The 15,026-nt window shown below is 37.1% G+C and overlaps 1 protein-coding gene across 3 annotated transcripts in view; it reads left to right on the forward strand.

Annotated features, from left to right (window-relative positions):
- LOC116501380 (nipped-B-like protein) overlaps positions 1-15,026 on the forward strand; it is a 192,381-nt gene that overhangs the window by 128,851 nt on the left and 48,504 nt on the right. For all 3 annotated transcript variants that reach the window (XM_032206901.1, XM_032206903.1, XM_032206902.1), the window contains exons 10-11: positions 1,504-2,991; positions 14,117-14,299. In XM_032206901.1, the coding sequence (XP_032062792.1) occupies positions 1,504-2,991; positions 14,117-14,299 (1,671 nt within the window). The remainder of the gene's footprint in view (positions 1-1,503; positions 2,992-14,116; positions 14,300-15,026) is intronic.

Genomic DNA, 15,026 nt, shown 5'->3' on the forward strand with positions numbered 1-15,026 from the left:
ACGAGGGGGAACAGGCTAAAGTTGCTCCAGGGGAGTTTTAGGTTGGATGTTAGGAGGAACTTCTTTACTGAGAGGGTTGTTAGGCATTGGAATGGGCTGCCCAGGGAAGTGGTGGAGTCACCATCCCTGGAGGTCTTTAAAAGACGTTTAGATGTAGAGCTTAGTTCTATGGTTTAGTGGAAGACTTCTTAGTGTTAGGTCAGAGGTTGGACTAGGTGATCTTGGAGGTCTCTTCCAACCTAGACAATTTTGTGATTCTGTAAGGCACCACAAATCTAGACACCAAATAAGTTATTTTTCTCGTATTCTATTTGTGGTCTAGACATTTTGACAATTGATCTCCTGAATTTCTAGCCTATGTTTAGTCATTCCTTAGACTTAAAATCATATTCCCTGATTACAGAAAAGATAATTATTTATTTGTTAAACAAATTACACAACGATAGTTGACAAATTAGAATATAAGCCTTACTGCAAGTAGGACTTTACATTTTAATGGCATTAATTAATTTTAGTTTAGAATACCATATTGGTAATATAAATAGCTTGTAGTTTAAATGGACAGAACATATTCTTTTTGATATTTCAGTGTGCTTCTCGTTTCTATGAATTCTACCAAATTACAAGGTGTGTGTAATTGGCTCACCTTTTATTTTTCTGTATTCTACTCTTAATTTTTTTTTAGTACAAACTGAAAGGGTTATTGCAGAGTCAAGATGTTGACATTGCATAATTTTATCACTGAACTTTTTTCATCCATGAAAAGTTTTATGGTTGCAAAGGGAAATTACTCAAGATTTTAAGTGTATAGAGAGGCCCCCCACCTGATACATATGTATTATGGTATAGACTCCAGCTCTTGGTATACTGCTCTGCTTTAAAGAGAAGAATGGCATTTTGGAGTTAGTTCAATCATTTTTGTACATTGTTCCTGTGTTCCCTGGCAGTAATATGCATGATGTCCAACTGATGCACTGAACCATATAGAGAGAACCTCTGTCTTAATTGTTGCAGATAATTGCTTATATTATATAATAAAGGAGGCTAAATCTGCAGAGGAGAATCTTTTACAGTAGTATTAATCATTTAACAAACAGTTAAGAAGGTGCACCTTCAGTGTCTTTGCAGATTTTTGCTTCAGCCTTAAATTGTTTGTTTTCTCATTATATATTGCAGCTGCTTTATTAGATGTTTCTCTTAGGAATTTTACAGGGACTTATGATTTGATTTTGACCATGTGTTTTGAAGGTGCTTTTTTTTTTTTTTTAAACGATTAATTGGCACCTGTGGTAGACTAACAATGAACAATAGTCTATGAATATATTAAAAAGTATTAGCTAGAGAAGTTCTATTCTTGCTTTTAAATTGAATAAGTTTTGCTGTTTGTGCACATACATGCTGAGGGGGATTACTTTGTGGGTATGGAGGGGAACTGATATTTTTGATTGGACACTTAATCTCTTTCTATATTTATAATTTATGATTTTTTTTTCCTGTTTGCAGATAAGCCTCTGAAGAAGCGAAAACAAGAAAACAAACCACAGGAGGCTGGGGGTACTACCGGAGGAAATAGACCAACTTCTCAGGAGACAGGTTCTGCAGGAAATGGGGCAAGGCCAGCGTTGATGGTTAGTATTGATCTTCAGCAAGCAGGAAGAGCGGACTCTCAGGCAACAGTAACTCAGGATTTGGATGCCTTCAAAAAAAATGAAGAAATTAAGCAGTATAATGACGGGTTTGTGTATGTTCCCCAGGAAGACACTGTTGGAGTTCTTAAACCTGAAAACCATCCTGAGATTTTTAGGAAAAAGGCAGACTTTGAGGGTCAAAAGACAGATATCCAGCAAAATGAAAACAGACAAACGGAATTTGAGCAAAATGAGAACAGAAGGTTGGAAAGTACACACAATGAAAACAAACAGGTAGAAACTAAATATGAAAGCAAACAAACAGAGCTGAAACAAAATGAGAACAGACAGACAGAGTCAAAACAAAATGAGAGAAGGCAAATGGAGATGAAACAAAATGAAGGAAAACAAAATAATGGCAAACAGGAAATAAGGCAGAGGCCTGAAACGCCAAAACAGAAGAGCGAAGGCAGGCCTGAAACACCAAAACATAGACATGATAATAGGAGAGACTCGAGTAAACCGTTGTCAGATAAGAAAATTGAAATACCTAGGCAAAAACCAGATGTGAAATCTGATACTTCAAGGATAAAATCTGAAAGTAGATCAGATCCAGCAAAACAAAGGCCTGATGGGCGTTCGGTTTCTGATACACTGAGGCGTGACCATGATAGCTTTAAACAAAGATCTGAGGACAGGGGGGAGTCAGAGAGATACAGAGGGGATCCATCCAAGATTAGAAGGCCTGAGTATTTGAGATCTTCAAACAAAAATGAATATGATTCTAAGCATGGTATTAAACCTGATGTTTCAAAAACTGAGAAATTTGAAAGGAAACATAGACATGAGTCTGGTGAATCAAGGGAAAGGTTTTCTTCCGGGGATCAGAAATCAAGACCTGACAGCCCTCGTATTAAACAGGAAGGTAGAGGAGATTTTAGTAAATCAAGACCTGAAAAAACTGGTTTTAAATCACCCAACAGCAAGGATGAACGAAGGACAGATGGTAATAAGAGTAAACTTGATAGCAATAAAGCACATGCTGAGAATAAAGCAGAGTTTCCCAGTTACTTGTTGGGGGCAAGATCTGGTGCATTGAAACATTTTGTCATTCCAAAAATCAAGCGTGATAAAGATGGCAATGTCACTCAGGAGTCAAGGAAAACTGAATATAAAGGTGAACAGAAGGATAAAATAGAGAAGATTGGGCTAGCTGAAGATCTAAATAAAGGCGCTAAACCTGTAGTTGTCCTTCAGAAACTTTCTTTGGATGATGTGCAGAAATTTATTAAGGATAGAGAAGATAAATCAAGGGGCTCGTGTTTTAAACCTAACAAGAACAAGTCATCCAAATCTAATAAAGGTAAGACTATTTTTGTTAATTGTACACTCCTGTTCTTTTAGTTTGCTATTCCTGTGGTTAGAAATTAAACACAAATGTTTGATAGTTTATATGCTTGCTTATGTGGTGATTTCAGGGAATCAAAGTGAAACTCATCTCAGGGCTTGTTACTGGAAATCTTGAAGTGAAATGATGTATTTGTTTTGGTGCAAGTACCTAATGTGGGAATACATAAGTGGTTTTAAGCTGTACTTTCTGCTACATGAGTCTAATCTGGTAATTTATCTAGTTAAATATAATGGGTATATGTATGAATTAAACTGGTTTAAGTGTGCCTATATAAGGGACGGTAACTGTTTTAACGAAATCAGTGTAACTGAAGAGGTGGAATATGCTACTTAGACAAGCCCTAAGATTCTTTTATATTTTTAATTAGGACTGAAATGTGGTTTGCCAAGAGATGTTTTGACATCATACAACAAGAACAGACTTTAAAAATACCATTTGCCTCTCTTATGCTATAAATACATCACTTTTACAGAGTCTCTACACTTCAAGCTTGTTGTGGTTTTAAACCAGCAGGCAGCTAAACACCACACTGCTATTCACTCACTCCCCCACCCTCCAGTGGGATGGGGGAGAAAAACTGAAAAGAGAAGTGCAAGAACTCATGGGCTGATATAAAGGCAGTTTAATAACAAAGGAAAAACAAGAAAGAAAAGAAGGAAAAAATAACAAATAAAATAAACAGAGCAAATGATGCACAATGAAGTTGCTCCCCACCAGTTGACCGATGCCCAGCCAGCCCCCAAGCAATGGTGCCCCCGCCAACTCCCCCCTGTTTTATTGTTCAGCATTATGCCATATGGTATGGAATATCCCTTTGGCTGGTTTGGGTCATCTGTCCTGGCTGTGTCCTCTCCCAGCTTCCTGTGCACCCCCAGCCTCCTTGCTGGCTGGGCAGTATGAGAAGCTAAAAAGTACTTGACTTAGCATAAGCACTGTTCTGCAACAACTGAAACATCAGTGTGTTATCAACATTATTCTCATCCTAAATCCAAAATATGGCACCATACCAGCTACTTGGTAGAAAATTAACTCTATCCCAGCTGAAACCAGGACGATATCCACCCCTTATTCCATACCATCGATGTCATGCTCAGGTCTTACACTTTCCAATATATTCTCATTAATTGCCACCATTCTTTCCATCCATTGATACACAAACACATATCATCCCCTTAGTCTGTGGGCCAAACCTTTAAAATGTCCATTTAAATGTCCATTTAAAATGTTCATTAAGTTCATTTTAGTCTATGATTTTGGTCATAATGGTCCTTCTGGACAGGAAAGATGGTGAGTGGTGTTGGAGCCATCTCTGGTCACATCACTGCTGCACTTGCCTGGTTCCATCAAGATTAATTCGTCATTAATCTGGGTGACTCTTGCGGTAATACCATTGATAAGGCATATAGCAACCATAGTTGTGATGGTATATCATGCCAATTGACATATAATGCTGTATAATTCATATCATTGGGTATTCTCACCCAACATTAAATCACCTTGAGAGTACACATCAAACTTCGACATCTTTCTGCATTACTCACCAAGTGCACCCAGGTCCTTGAGAAAAAGCAATCCCACGGATGGGTTTACCTTTGCCTGAGGCAGGAATAACTCAGACTGTCTTCCCAAACATGTTTTTATGTGCACTACAGGGACATTATCCCCTTCTACAGTACATAACAGGTTTGAGTGGGCAGGGCTAGCTCAGTTGGTAGATCTCCTAGTGTTGACTAACCAGGTGGCCTTTCCTAAATGTGTATCCCAATGTTTGAATGTCCCAGCACTTATTGGTTTCAGTGTAGTCTTTAACAATCCATTACATCGTTTGATTTTCCCAGAGGCTGTTGCATGATAAGGGATGTGATATACTCACTCAGTGCCATTCTCTTTGTCCCAGGTGTCTATAAGGTTGTTTTGCAAACGAGTCCCATTGTCTGACTCAATTCTTTTTGGGGTGCCATGTCGCCATAGGACTTGCTTTTCAAGGCCCAGGATAGTGTTCCATGTGGTGGCATGGGGCATAGGATATGTTTCCAGCCATCCGGTGGTTGCTTCCACCATTGTAAGTACGTGGCGCTTGCCATTGCGAGTTTGAGGGAGTGTGATGTAATCAATCTGCCAGGCCTCTCCATATTTATATTTCAGCCATCGTCCTCCATACCAAAGAGGCTTTGACCGTTTGGCTTGCTTGATTGCAGCACATGTTTCACAGTCATGAATAACCTGTGCAATAGTGTCCATGGTCAGGTCCACCCCTCGATCACGAGCCCATCTGTATGTTGCATCTCTACCTTGATGGCCTGAGGTGTCATGGGCCCATCAGGCTATAAATAATTCACCTTTATGCTGCCAATCCAGGTCCACCTGAGCTACTTCAATCTTAGCAGCCTGATCCACCTGCTGGTTGTTCTGATGTTCTTCAGTAGCCCGATTCTTGGGCACATGAGCATCTACATGGCATACCTTTACAACCAGGTCTCTACCTGGGCAGCAATATCTTGCCACAATGCAGCAGCCCAGATGAGTTTGCCCCTGCGCTGCCAGTTGTTTTGCTTCCATTGCTGTAACCACCCCCACAGGGCATTTGCTACCATCCTTGAATCAGTGTAGAGATAGAGAACTGGCCACTTTTCTTGTTCAGCAATATCTAAAGCCAGCTGAATGGCCTTCACTTCTGCAAATTGGCTTGATTCACTTTCTCCTTCAGCAGTTTCGGCAACCTGTTGTGTAGGACTCCATAGAGCAGCCTTCCACCTCCGATGCTTTCCCACAATACGACAGGACCCTTCAGTGGACAGGGCACATTGTGTCTTATTTTCTGGTAGCTTGTTATACAGTGGGGCCTCTGCAGAACGTGTCACCTCCTTGTCTGGTGATATTCTGAAATCTTTGCCTTCTGGTCAGTCCATGATTACTTCCAAGATTCCTGGGGAACTGGGTTTTCCTATTCAAGCCTGCTGTGTGATCAATCCAACCCACTTGCTCCATGTAGCATCAGTTGCATGATGTGTAGATGGGACCCTCCCTTTGAATATCCAGCCCAGTCGAGGTGCCAAGAGGAGCTGTGCTTCAGTACCAACCACTTCTGAAGCAGCTTGAACCCTTCATACACGGCCAGTACCTCGGATCCTCTGTATCCCTGACTCCAAAACACTAGGGGTTGACCATGAGTCTGCCCTGGTTCTTTCTTCCGGAGGCTCCAGGTGGGGCCATTCTCACAAGCTGTCCACTTCTGAAGCAGCTTGAACCCTTCATACACGGCCAGTACCTCGGATCCTCTGTATCCCTGACTCCAAAACACTAGGGGTTGACCATGAGTCTGCCCTGGTTCTTTCGTCCGGAGGCTCCAGGTGGGGCCATTCTCACAAGCTGTGATGTAGAGCACGTTTTTTACATCTTGTCCTGCTCAAAAGGACCCAAGGGCTACTGCATGAAATATCCCCCGTTTAATTTGTTCAAAGGCTTGTCCTTGCTCGGGGCCCGATTTGAAATTGTTCTTCTTTCAGGTCACTTGGTAGAGTGGGTTTACAGTCAGACTGTAATTTGGAATGTGTATTCTCCAAAACCCCACGATACCTGAGAAAGCTTGTGTTTGTTTTTTTTGCTAGTTGGTGGAGACATAGCTGTTTTTTTGTTGATCACATCCATTGGGATTTGATGATGTCCATCTTGCCATTTTATTCCTAAAAACTGGATCCCTCGTGCAGGTCCTTTGACTTTATTTTGTTTTATGGTAAAACCAGCCTTCAGAAGGATTTGGACTGTTTTCTTCCCTTTCTCAAATACTTCTTCCATTGTATTGCCTTGCATTGGGCGCTAGAAGGACCACTGTGGTTTAAGCTGTTAGGCAGCTAAGCACCACATGGATGGTTGCTCACTCATCCACCCCCAGTGGGATGGGGGAGAAAATTGAAAAGGTAAGTGCCAAGAACTTATGGATTGAGATAAGGACAGTTTAATAAGAAAGGGGGGGGGGGGGGGGAAGAAGGAGGAAAGAAAAAAAAAAAAAAAGGAAAAAAGGCAACAAAGAATAATAAGAACAAAAAAGAATAAACAAAACAAGTGATGCACAATGCAATTGCTCACCATCTGCCTACTGATGCTCAGACAGACCCCAAGCAGAGGCAACCCTCCTGTTCAACTCCCCCAGTTTTATTTTTCAGCATGACATCACATGGCATGGAATATCCCTTTGAGCAGTTTGGTTGAGCTGTCCTGGTTCTGTCCCCTCCCAGCTCCTTGTGCACCCCCACCCTCCTCACTGGCAGGGTGGTATGAGAAACTGAAAAGTCCTTGGCTCTGTGTGAGCACTGCTCTGCAACAATTAAAATGTGTGTTATCAACGTTATTCTTGTCCTAAATTCAAAACAAGGCAACATACCAGCCCCTATGAAGAAAATTAGCTCTATCCCAGCTCTATCCCAGCTGGATCCAGGACAAGGCTGTGTGATGATAAACTTACAAAAAGGTTTTGTCTTTAGGAGACATTCAGACAATTGCTGTCTCTAGGGTCCAGTGTATGTGGAAAGAGGAAAGGAACTGGTAAACAACTGGCTGACTTATTTAAATTAGTAATGTTGAGAGGATAATATGAGATATAGCTTCTTGTTAGGTTTGATTGTTTTTCTCTTTTGCTGAGTTAATGCTTTTTTATATGATTGCTTTTCTTCAATAATTTCTTTTTGATTATAATTTTGGCTTTGTTTTCAAACTGAAGTAGATCATCTCATATTGTGAAATCAGTGTTACTCAGTGGTCAGTGTTCCTTTTATAAATTTTGTCATTTAAAGCATTTAAATTTCTTACATAGTTCTTACATAGTGTTTACAGAGCTGTCATGTCTGAAAATAGACAAAACAATTGGCAGGGGAGAGGATTTGAACTGTATACAGGATTATTTATGAATGCAATTACAGCTATCTCATTATTTATGAATGTGAGATTGAAGTGTTTTATTTCAAAGGTGATTTGATGAGAAATGATATAGAAATCCTCTTTCTGAATATATAATGGTTTATGTGCATGTGTACAGAGTGGTATTGGTATAGTTAATTTATTGGTCTAAATCTATTCTCTACTAACCTGACTGTTGAGTCTTAAAGACTGAATAATTCAAGATGAGTATTACTTTTTAAAAAAAAAAATGTGAGCCTCCTTGTTAGATATTTACTTTTTATCCTGAAAATATGAGTATTTCCCTACATTTCTCTTACAAATCAAGTTTCGAATGTTCAGCCAGACAGATTTTGGAGAAGGTGTCTTTTGAACTTCATGTTTTTCATGTGTATTTTTAGTTTTATGTGTTTTGTCCAAGTTTCTGATAACTTATGATATATTATGCTAAATAGGTGAACTCCAGTGTCTGAAAAGGTTCATAATTCATCAAGTGATATTTTTATAAGCCAGAGTCTACTCGTCAACAACTGACTGATACAGAAAATATCCATGCGATTTCCAGTGTCCTCACTCCAATTAAAAGAAATACTATTCACTGTTTTACTCTGTGCTATTTTTAGTTATAAACATTTTAATGGACTAGGAAATGTAATTTTCATAAGCATTCTTTATTTAGTTCATCTTATATTTCTTAATAAAGTATAACATCTTTTCTAGTGTTGCCTTTAGCATTACTATTACATTTCTTCTCCCATCTCTCATATTTCATGTAGCTTAGTACATTTTGATTTTTCTTTCCTTCTCTTATCTGCTTGTATTTCTTGCCCTTTGGTTTTCCTGTCATCCATCCATCTTTCAATAAAACGTCTTCTTCTGGCCTTATCACATTCAACATCATTGCTGTGATTTAGCTTAAATCCAATTTAAAATAGGGTTAGTTCAAAACACAATTCCTGCTTCTAGGAATATTTTGTGCTATTATAAAATCATTTTTGATTCTGTGCTGCTTAGCTGTGGGCAGTTATGACCTCTGCTACATCATGGGATTTATTCAGTTGCTGTGTCCAGATTCTTCTTTGACCAACCAACCTGGCTGGGTCTCATTTCTCAAAGCCAGAGCTGAGGACTGGAATATAAACAAGGAGGCTGAACCTCTCATTTTATTAGCCAGAGTCTGGGAACCTTCCCTTTGTGCCAGTACTGGGGTAGATGAGGAAAAATGATTTTGAAATATGTGTTCAAGCAGGTTCTAAGGAATGATACAGGATATGCTTCCTCTTCCTCCTGCCAAATCTATTGCCGCAGAGACTCCTGTGGGCACAGTCCCTTGGGCAGTGGTGCTGAGGGGTTTGAGTCTCCATCCTCTTGAGGGGGTACACATGCAGCTGCACCCATGCATCTTGTTCCTCAAGAGTTATCCCTTCATGAATGTAGTCAAAAGGTGAGGTTAAGGGGCTTGATAGAGGGTTTATATATATTATAGCTGTATACCCTTCCACAAACTTTAAGGTAGAGTGGGAGAGGAGCAATGAAAGCCACAGAAGTAAACGGACTATTACTTGGATTATTTTTGGTCAGTATTTATCTTGGCTGTGTGTTTTTCAGCTAACGATATGGTATTGAGATAAAAGTCGAACTTCTTTCTTATGAGTCTTATGTGTCTTCCCCATGCCTTAAATTCCTCTTTGAGAAAAGAACTGCCATTGCCTTGTGATTCCCCTTCCATTCTTGAAACTTGTCCAGGGCACAGAATTATTTGGAGGAGTATGAAGCCAGTGGACAAGGGACTTGCATCACCAAGGACTCAGTGCACAATATAAACAACATACAGGAGCATTTTAAGGGAAAATGCAGTGGAAAGGGTATTGTTAAATTTGCACACTGAGGTATATTTCAAATTTGGAGTTTGTTTTTTTAAAATGTTTTTGAATCTTGATGGCTGGTTAGTTCATAGGAAATCACACCAAAATGTAAACTGTACATCTGTTTTCTCTAGTTTGGAAAGTAAAAATAAATGATTACTGACAAGGTAACAGTTTATTAGTGTTGGTTTTAATTTAATGGCATGAACAGCCTTTCTGATTCTGAAAAGCTGACCTATGCTAGTTTGAAGTTTTTGTATGGGTGGCACTGATTGTTGTGTCAAAATATAGTTGCTGTCCATATCGAATGGATCCAATAAAAGTCCATAATGTTATTACTTTTTTTCCCCCCTCCTTCCTCTTCAACCTCTCTTGAAGGCAGTCTGGTAATGGATGTATCTATCTGAATCAGGGAGATCTACTTGACTTGCAAATTCAAGGCAAAGTGAGCTTGGATACTTCTAAAGATTTGATTTTAGAAAACATTAGCTAAAGTTAAAGGCCGTTCTACAAACTTGAAACCAAACATCAAGTTATGAACAAAAAGCAGTGCTTTACTTTTGAATCATATCCATGCCTTTCCATTTTTTAAGCCATATGTAAAGAAGGGAAAAATTATATTCACTAAGTATTTGTAGAACTCTTTCTACTATATGTGGAAAACATACGGGGGTGGGGGTGGGGTGTAGAGGGAGGGAGTTATTCCTTTGACCACAACAGTTTTTCAGAAAGCCTAGTTTCTGGGGGCATTCTTATTACATTCTTATTATCTTGTAGACTAACTTTTTGGTAAAGTTACTTTCTCCTTTGCTATTTAAAAAGCCACACAAACTAGAGGCAAATGCAGCTGATTGAAGTGGAAGCAGGAACAGGAGGTACCAAGTATTAGAAAATATATCAAACAAATTGAAAAAGTGTAGGTGATCATACATGTTTTTGTAGATACTTTCATGGGGTTTTATGTTATATATTCTTTTAATAATTTTTGAAAAGGATCTTGTAAACTGAAAAGGCGTGTTTTTTACAGCCTAATGTTTGTTGCTGTGTGACACAATTCTTGTGATAAACTGGATTCTCTTAAGTATTTCTTTACTACTATGAATAAGTACATTTATAATAAAATATGGAGCTGTAAAAGAATGAATTTAGTAAGATGTTTCTAGTGAAGATTGGATGGTCCTTATTCAACTTAACATAAATAGTAAAGTAAAATAAATATAAACTCTTGACTCTCCTGCAGTATATAATATCCTTGAATTCAAAAAAGGATGTGCAGTCCTTTTCCACGTATATCAGAATTGTTGATACACACATAGTCATGCATAACTGCATGAGTAAAACTCTTTAGATTTGGTTATTTATAATCTTCAGCACCTAAGGAAACATGTAGCAGTCTTGTTCCAGGGAACATTGTGATAGATACAAAATCTTTAAAGATGGCTTATAGAGAACTTTACAATAATTCAATTTTTTCTCTTTTCTACTATTCCCTTCTCAAATAAAGAATTACTTACATATTTTCTAATAAACAGAATAAAGGGGAAGCTTATACTATCACATGAAATATTTGTAACTGGAGAAAGTGCAGTTCAATCAATTAGTTGAATTTAGCATTGAAAAACGTAAAAACAAAACAAAACAAAAACACAAAAAAAAAAACACAAACAAACTTGGGACTTCTGAGAAAGAAATGGTTATTTTTCCAAATATTTAAAGTACTTGCTTTTTTTTTTTTTGATGTCTAATTAAGCTGGTAGCAATTGACTTATTTTTAAAGATTGAGTATTGTTCTACCCTAGGAACAAAATCAATAAGGAAAGCAAGAATAGATATTCCTAGGAGATAGGAGAGTAGTAGCCTGTGGTTTCTGTTTATCGTTTAGGGTTTTTTGTTTGTTTTTAATGGTTTTCTTAGTTAAAATAAATCACTATTCATCTTTCATAGACATTTTTTTGTGCACAGTGTAAGCAAAATAAAGAACAAATTGTTCTAGTAGTTCCTCAAAGCAATGATCATGACCTTATTCATGAAACATCATGAAACATTCAGACATAGTTTTGAAATTGAGTAGGTGTCTTCAGTCATGGAACTCTTGCCAAGCTGGATATACAATCCATTACTGATTTGTTTCCTTTTCTCATTTCCTCTCCAAGTGATCTAACTAATTATTCTGTTTTTAAATTTACTTTTCATAATAGATTCGGAAAGGCTTAAATATATATTTGTAGAAAATACTCTTGTTGGTGTATGTGCATATGGCTTTTAAACATCTATATGAATCTTACTGCAACTTTTGTTTCTTTACTTATAGCTGGTTTTTGCAGTGTCTTTGGCCAGATTTCCTGTAGGTTTTATGCTCTGTGAGTAGTTGCACTGACTTCAATGAATTTACCCATAGTGCTTAAAATTGAGCATTTGTGTTAGGAGAACCAGGTTCTGAGGCCCTTTGGTGAATGGTCTGTGCCTGTGGAAATTGTCTTAAAATACATAAATACAATTTTCCCTCTTGTCTGGGGCTGGATGTAAGCTAACTCTCCTCAGATGCTGCATATGTATACAAAGGGACATGGACACTTAGCGTGGGGACGCCACTGCTCAAACACATTTGTGCAACCTCCAGATTAGACCTGGCTGACATCCAGTCAGCTGGTAGTACGCACAAACTATTCTGTCTGTGCTGGCATACTTCTTATCTTCAGTCAAGTGCCTAGCAAGCAAGGAATAACCACACTGTGAAATGTTTTGTAGCATTTTTGAAAACAATATTGAGAATTTGTGTACCTTTGACAGGAGGTGAATATCTAAGGATTGCAATTTAAAGCAAATGACCATGGTGTGGGGGAAGCAGGCACAACTTTCCTTGTCTATTCTAAAGATATTTCCCTACCTCGTTTCAAAAATGTTCAAAGTAATCAATATTTTAAATTCAAACTTCTTTTTTTAAAATGCACTTAAGTGAGATGACTTCCTTGAACATACTTGAGAATTATAAAAAAATAATTTTGATTACTAGTTTCATTGTTTATAGGCAACTTTGGATGTAGAGAGATGTGAAACCAGAAATATATGAAATCTGTTTTTTTTTTTTTTTTTTTTTTTTTTTTTTTTTGTTTTGTTTTTTTTTTAATGTATTGCTGGAAACTATTTTCTAATATTAAGATTATTCTAATTCCAGCTAAATGTGTTTAAAAATATGGGGGAAGACTAAGACTGGATTAGGAGGTGGGATGTTACTGTAATAATTGAAATAAATTTTAGAAAGTTATGTTACTGATGTAGTGAATGCAATTAAAAAGTAAATCTAGAAAATATATATACATATCAATATACATATTTCATTGATATAGCACAATTGGCAGGTGATTTCTTATGTATCTAAATAATAGAGTATACCTTGGGGAAGGAGAGAGAAGCGCTTGTGACAGAGGTATTTATTTTGTTGGAAAAAGGTTAACAATTCAGTCCACTAGTCTTCAAATCTGTGCAGTAAGGCTCTTTGATAAATAATAAGACATCAAATAACAATAAAATTTCACTGTAAATCTCCTTTGTGCTGACTGCATACGTGTCTAATATCAGTTTCAAAATGTGATGAGAATGGTGCAATGTTGTCTGTTTACTTCAGTGGAAAAGAAACCTGATGTGGTCCAGCTTGCTGTTTTTCTATATTAAACAAAAATCTTTCTTTCAACTTTGTTTTGTAGCAAAATCAAGCAAAAATGTGGGTTGCATTTAAAAAAAAAAAAGAAAAAAAAAGCTATTAGTAGGAGGTAAGAAATCACCTGAGACAGAGTTTGGGATGTCAATGATTTGGCTTATATTTAGGGATAAGAACCTGGAGATTCTGCCACAGATTGTCCCTACATATTGGAAAAGAGAAGATTACTGTTTTATTTACACTAAATAATATGATTGAGAATGAATTGAGCTGTAATGAGGCACGCTGAATCATTAATTTATCTATACTTTCAGGAAAACCTGTTAAGTTCAGAGGATGAACAAAAATAAGACTAAATTTTGTGGAAGTAGAGCAGGGATGTTGTTTTACAAATGTAATTCAACAATTTGAATTTGTTTTATTTATATGCCTGACAAAATATTTTGTTGAATGAGATGTTTATGCAATTTATTATGTTAATTTCTAGTTGCGGTGTGAACAATATATACAGCTTTAGAAAGTCCTGTCAAATACATCCAGGTATATCTAACCACGGAATTGTTAGCGAATATACTGTAAGCGGTTCCTGAGAAAGGGTTGAAGTGTTGGGCCCTTTTTTATCTTCAGATTCACATTTACTGTTCTTACTCTCCGTTAATAGGTAGCATAGATCAGTCAGTGTTAAAGGAGTTGCCTCCTGAGCTCCTGGCAGAAATTGAATCCACCATGCCACTTTGTGAACGTGTGAAAATGAACAAGCGCAAACGTAGCACAGTTAATGAGAAACCAAAATATACTGAAATCAGTTCTGATGAAGATAATGACAGTGAAGAAGCTTTTGAATGTAAGTAGTATGTCATTCTGTTTCTACTGCTATTATTTAAGTTGGTTGGGAATGGAGAGGATTGTCACAAATTTCAGAGACATCTTAATCTAGCTTTTAGCCACAGTGGCTATTGAAATTCTTAAATATGAAGTAATGCAAATTAAGAAAATCTTGCACAGTAATTATATGCTTTAAGGTAATCTAGGTTCATTATATACAGTCAAGAGATCTGGCCATCATTCTAAAAAATTCAGTGAAGACATCTGATTTAAAAATGAATTAGAATATTTCTTAAAGGAAACTGTAGAACTGAATTAAAATGAGACAAAATGATCAAGAGAATGGAATTTTTTACACCGAATAGATTTTATTGTTTCAAATATCAATTTCAGAATTTGCTGTCTAAAATTAAACTTTAAAAAATATGAAGGAGTGGTTGTTATAGAACATAAGTTTCTTTGAGCATCTCATTCCATTAAATGATGAGAAATTAAAATTATGTATAAACTTAATATTTTTGAAATGTTATTAAAGCTTACATTTTTTTATTCAGTTGCTCTACAAAGTTTACTTAGAAGTAGATAAAATGTCTAAATGGTAATAGCTGTTCCCATGTTCATATTTTTTGCCTTGCAGAGCCAACACAACTGTAATACATTCTCTTTTATCATGCAGCATTGATAAAATGGTCAATTTAAATTTCTGCTGGAAAGTGATATTGGAAGTTACTTTTCTTATAGAGACA

Source organism: Aythya fuligula, chromosome W (assembly GCF_009819795.1).
Source record: "Aythya fuligula isolate bAytFul2 chromosome W, bAytFul2.pri, whole genome shotgun sequence".
Lineage (NCBI taxonomy): Eukaryota > Metazoa > Chordata > Aves > Anseriformes > Anatidae > Aythya > Aythya fuligula.